This window comes from Cynara cardunculus, unplaced genomic scaffold, assembly GCF_001531365.2.
Source record: "Cynara cardunculus var. scolymus isolate 2C unplaced genomic scaffold, CcrdV1 Un_Scaffold_4041, whole genome shotgun sequence".
NCBI lineage: Eukaryota > Viridiplantae > Streptophyta > Magnoliopsida > Asterales > Asteraceae > Cynara > Cynara cardunculus.
This window is the reverse complement of record NW_020201729.1, coordinates 35,491-41,164: the sequence shown is the minus strand read 5'-3', so window position 1 is coordinate 41,164 and position 5,674 is coordinate 35,491. Positions and strand designations below refer to the sequence as shown.

The following is a 5,674-nucleotide window of genomic DNA, read 5'->3' as shown; positions in this document are numbered from 1 at the left end:
ATATAGAATTTGACCAAGATTGAATGTTTGACTTTCTCTCTCAACTATCCTTCTCATGTTCTTGAATGCTTTATGAAGATTGCCATGGAATATTGAAGATTGATCATCAAAGTGACATCACAGTTTTGTAGTGATTGTCCTCAAACCTAAAAGAGAAGCCTTATGTACTACAGCAAGTTGTTCCTAAATAGCCTAAATCAAATTCTCTAAGACACTATAAGAAAAATGGATTTTAGTGATGGAAGTTCTAGAGAAGGATTTGGAAGTGTATCTAAAGGTGTTGCTTAGGGAAGGAAATACATGAAAAAAGTGAAAAATGTACCTGAAGATAAGACAACTTTCAGAGAAGGATTTCAAACCTAATAATATGCTATGTATATCGGTCCTAAAGCTTTTAGAGACGCTTCTTATATAAAACGTCTCTAAAAATCGACTCAAAAGCTTTAGAAACACTTTCTACATTGTCGTTAAAGAATAAAATATTTTTATTTTTTTTTTAAATTAAACAAAAGGTTTTAGTTACTTTTTTATAATTTTTAAAAGCATATCTAAAGCTTTTCTATTTTTAATAAATCAAATTTATATAATAAAAGTATTATTGAAAATCAAACGGAGAGTCTATACGGAGAGGAGATACGAGAGTCCCCGTATGATTTCTCTTTGATTTTTCAACAATCGTTGTGATTTCACTTTGCTTTATCTTTGATGATTTCGATCTTTGATTTCGTTTTTTGATCGAGTTTGAGGGGGTGTTTGGGATTGCTTATCAAACTGACTTATTAACTTATTTCAGTCTGGTACCGGAGATAAGCAGTTTTGGAGTGTTTGGGTAAAAAAAAAAAAACTGCTTATACCGGTGCCAAACCGGTAATAAGCAGTTTTTGATAAGTTAATCCATAGTGACTTATGAAAATCGACTTATTACCGATTTACCATTTTAACCCTGTCTAACATTTATCCCTAATAATCATTGATATCCTTCTCTTAAACATCGATATCTCTTAACACGTCTTCTCCATCAGAGGTACGTCTTCTCCAAAAATCGATCTCTTCTTCTCCAATCATCATCGCCCCTTCTCCAATCGATATCTCTTCTCCTCCATATATACATCATCGTCTACCAACAAATCGATACCCTAACCCTAGAACTCTAATCATCGACACTGTCATCGGCTCCAACTACTCTAATCATCGGCAAGTGAATTAAGCTCCAACTACTCTAATCATCGGCATTGTCATCATATCAGACAGGTAAGCCTAATTGTATGGTTTTCTTTTATGGTTTGAATTGGCTTATTAGGGTTTGTTATTCCCAATTTTTTTTATATGAATTTTTTTTACGATTTTAAGCTTCAACTGGAAACTTTACAACAAAACGTCGTAAAAGAAAAAAACCGAATTTTTACAATAAAAACACTGTAAAAATTACATCACAAGGCTTAAGTTTATAGGACCATGCTTATTTGGGAGTCCTAATTATTTTTTAGGATATTTTGAAATAAAGGATTTAAGAATATAGTGCTAGAGGATTGCCATTGGAACTCATTTATACAACATAATGGAAACTGAATACATTGGTGGTCTTTTTATTAACTTTGTTATTCAGGTAATGGACGCGAACAATGCTCCCGTTGTTGCTTATATGTGTAGGATTGTATTGGTGCTATTGATGGGACACACGTAAGGGCATCGGTTCGAGAGCATGAGCAAGCAAAATACATTGGTAGGAAAGGATATGCGACGCAAAATATTATGGCAGTTTGTGATTTTAATATGTGTTTTACGTTTGCATGGGCTGGATGGGAGGGAACTGCACATGATACACGTATATTCTTTGAAGCCTTACGCAGAACTGAACTTAAATTTCCACATCCGATCGGTGGTTAGTATTTTTCTTTTTTGTAATGCAAACTTTTATGTTTTCATACCATTTGAAACGAATAACAGTAGTTTGTTTATTTTTCATAACAGATAAGTATTATGTTGTTGATGCCGGATATCCAAATACTAAAGGTTATCTTGCCCCATACAAAGGAACAAATATTCGTTATCACATACTTGATTTCCGTCGTGGACAAACTGTAGCAATACGTGCTCCTAAAGGAGCAAAAGAGACATTTAATTATTATCACTCATCGCTGAGGAATGTTATTGAACGAACTTTTGGAGTATGGAAAACTAGGTGGCAAATACTAAAAGATATGCATGTCAATTACACCTATGAGACACAAGTAAATATTGTGCTAGCGTCGATGGCAATTCACAATTATATTAGAATGAATGGAAGTTTTGATGAAGCATTTGACATRGCGCAACAAGAATCATACAACCCTCATATTGATGTTGATGATGAAGGATGTGGTAGCAACAATGAACCACATGAAAACACAAGTTCTCGTCGTAGGAGTGATGATCTATATATGAGTGCTGTAAGAGATATGATTGCAGGAGATCTAATAGGTAGATCTAGATGATTATTTATCATAAATGATGATCTATTTTTTGTTATTGATATTTTGGTTATAAAAGTTTGACATTTTTTTGTTATTGATATTTTGGTTATAAATCTATTATTTCATCATAAATTATTAATGGTATTGGTATATATGTTTGTTAATTATTCTTATTGATACTAAATTATTAATCTTATTGATATGAATTATTAATCTTATTGATATAAATTTTTATTATAGATATTATTATAAATGATGAAAAAGAATTTTTTTATATGTTAAAAAATCAAATAAGTTAATAAGCAATCCCAAACACTCAAGACTGTCCTTTTTGGTCATTTTACAATATAAGCAAAATTTGCCAAACACTAAAAAACAACTTATCAGCTTATTGCAGTTTGGTACCGCTATAAGCTAATCCAAACACTTTTTACAAAACTCCGGTTTGATACCACATAAGTTAATAAGCACTTTTACAAAAAAACATAAGTTGTTTTAAATAAGCAATCCCAAACACCCCCTAAGTTCAATCTGTCTCGTATGTTCGATTTAAGGCTTGAAGATTCATCGAGTTACGGTAGGCGACTTCAGTTTAGGGATTGTGGATTCATCGAGTTATGTTTGGTGACTTCGGTTTAGGGCTTGTGGATTCATCGAGTTACGATAGGCGACTTCGATTTAGGGCTTGAGGATTCATCGTAAGCGACTTTGAGTTTCTCTTCATATCTTCATTCTCATTTCTACTACTTGGTTTTGCCTTGTTATGTTTATAATGTAAAATTAGGTTTGCTTTGGTTACATGATTGACTTATTTGTATTCGGTGGCTCTGGTTTATTACAATTGATCATCAAAGAATCTTATTCTGAAAAATTTCCTTCTACTAATGAATTAGGATTTTTGATAATGTTCATCATTTAACTTCCTTCCTCCTGTACTTGAAAATAGACTCAAAAGCTACGGTTTAATATAATATATGTACTTATTTTGAGCTTATAGATATATTTTTTGGTTAAATATAAAATATGTAACTATATATACATACATGACTCTTTTATCATTGGATCAACATATGATTATATGTGCTTATTTTGAGCTTTTCGAATATGGTCTTGGCAACTTAAAGTTCATGTGTTTTTCACAGTTAATGCATATGTGGAGTTCCAGACTTTATTTTTTTATTAAGTTCTTTCTTGTTAATGCAGACAGATTCATTGGTTGAGATGAGTTTTCACATACCCAATTCCAACATTCAGTTTTTTGGGGATGAAAACATGTCTTCTGCAGATGTAAGTTTGTGCATTTCTTAATTGCAACATTTGCTGCTATGCATCATTTTTTCTAATATGTTGACTGTGTTTTATTAGGTATTCCAAGAGAATATAACGTCAATAGTAGTTTTTGAGATTGGAGGTGATGAAGCTGTTGTCACATTTGAGACAGTCACAATTCTTACTCCATGGTATGGTCTCTAGGTTCTTGTGACATCAGTTATTTTTCTTTGTGCTTTTCAAGTCCGCTAATAGCGTGTGGGTTACTCGTGAAAAAAGCAGCTGAACACATAATCTACAATGAGTAAAGGGATACAACACCGTGATAGCTCATGGAGAAGCTTTAAGAACTGAGCATCTTAAGGTTCATCTTTAATTTCTTTCAAACTTTAATGCACAACATTCACAATGATGTTCTTATAATTATTATTTGTTCATAGGACCATGAATAATATCTAATGTGTTCATATTGGTTGAACTTGGAATGAACTTGGCAATTTCTAATTTCAACTTCAACAAAAGTTGATAAAGAGACGGGGCAAGGTGTTAGCGCCTCTGTTTTTCGAGCCAAGTGTATCACCAACAATGAGATTGTGGCTATCAAGGTTCTGGATTTTGAACGAGGAAACTGCGATTTGGTAAATACGGATTCTGTTTCTCCAATGCTATTATATTCTCTCACGATACATTATGCATATGCAATACTTTCATGGTGCCAGATGAATATGCAATTTCCAGATACAATACTTTCATGTTGCGAGATCAACATGCAATTTCTTTTTTGTAATTTCTTCCGATATTGTTTGTTCAATTGAGTTCAGAACAATGTGTAATTTAGATTCATATCTGGATAATAAGTTTTACTCAAATTTGGTTTCTAAAGCTTTCAGGTTTCATATATTCATGATCAATGAGAATAAAAAATTAAGGCGGGGAACTTAAGAGGTCAAAACGGTTAGATTTGTTGTTTCTGTTCTCTAAGTGGTGTATGCTCTTTGATTCTAATTTGTAATTCATGTATTCCACTTTAAAGAGAGATGTATTGCTGTTGACAATGGTCAAAACTGTTGGGTTATACTTGAAATATTTCATTTAAGCTCTTGGTGTTCATTGTAGAGAATTGGTTGCGGAATCTCTTTATAAAGAGAGATGTATTGTTGTTGACAATGGTCAAAACTGGGCCAAGTATATGTCAATATCTGGGTCTCCAGATGATGAATATAACATCATCACTTTGCAATATACAGAGGAAGGTTTGTTAACTGTAGATGAAAACAGAGAAGGCCATGCTGCAGCTTTTGGAGATGATATAGCAATCGAATGTCTTGCTACTGAGTTCAAAAGAGAAATTTATGTGGTWTGCTGTMTTTYCTTACTCTCGACTTGCATTTTCTTCAAATGTGTTTTCAAGTGCCTGACTTGGGGATTAATGGTTCTGGTTCTGGTTTGTTATTTCTCAATTTGGTTGTGTAATAGTTATTGAATACAAATAGTCATCATCTATTGGTGAAAGTTCTGATTCTTCATTGCGGGGATAACTTTCTAGTGTTCCATAATTTTTCATCAAAAAGAACCATGGCATGCTGAAGATGGGATCCACCGTTACGTCTTTAGTTGTCTCAAACCATGTTATATAATGTGACCCATCAAATGAAAATAAGGATGCAGGCATGGTTGGTTTTATCCAAGATTCGAAATGGTTCTTATATAATTCATTTTCTTTCTACCTGTGGTCATTAAGTATTCAGAAAACTCATATCTTGTAAATCGTTTTGAACCTAAGTTCATTTGATCGTGGTTTTCAGTCAATGATGCAAAGTTCACGAGGATGATATGCATTCATGCATTACTTTTTGTTCTCCTTTTATCGTCTCAACTTTTTATGGTCTATTTTAGTGGATCTACATCTAAATACAGGTGCAGGCACATGGATCAGATGCTATGGTTGATGA

At 32.9% G+C, this 5,674-nt stretch overlaps 1 protein-coding gene and 1 long non-coding RNA gene across 2 annotated transcripts; both read left to right on the top strand.

The window, feature by feature from the left end:
- Nucleotides 1-1,558: 1,558 nt before the first annotated feature.
- On the top strand, nt 1,559-2,474 carry LOC112503881 (putative nuclease HARBI1). Its single transcript, XM_025107855.1, has 3 exons — nt 1,559-1,606; nt 1,651-1,882; nt 1,972-2,474. The coding sequence occupies exons 1-3, from the start codon at nt 1,559-1,561 to the stop codon at nt 2,472-2,474; spliced, it is 783 nt and encodes a 260-aa protein (XP_024963623.1).
- Nucleotides 2,475-2,985: 511 nt separating this feature from the next.
- Nucleotides 2,986-4,597, top strand: LOC112503880. Its single transcript, XR_003068101.1, has 4 exons — nt 2,986-3,151; nt 3,657-3,913; nt 4,005-4,086; nt 4,163-4,597. It is a non-coding gene; the product is annotated as an uncharacterized LOC112503880 (long non-coding RNA).
- The last annotated feature ends 1,077 nt before the right edge of the window (nt 4,598-5,674 follow it).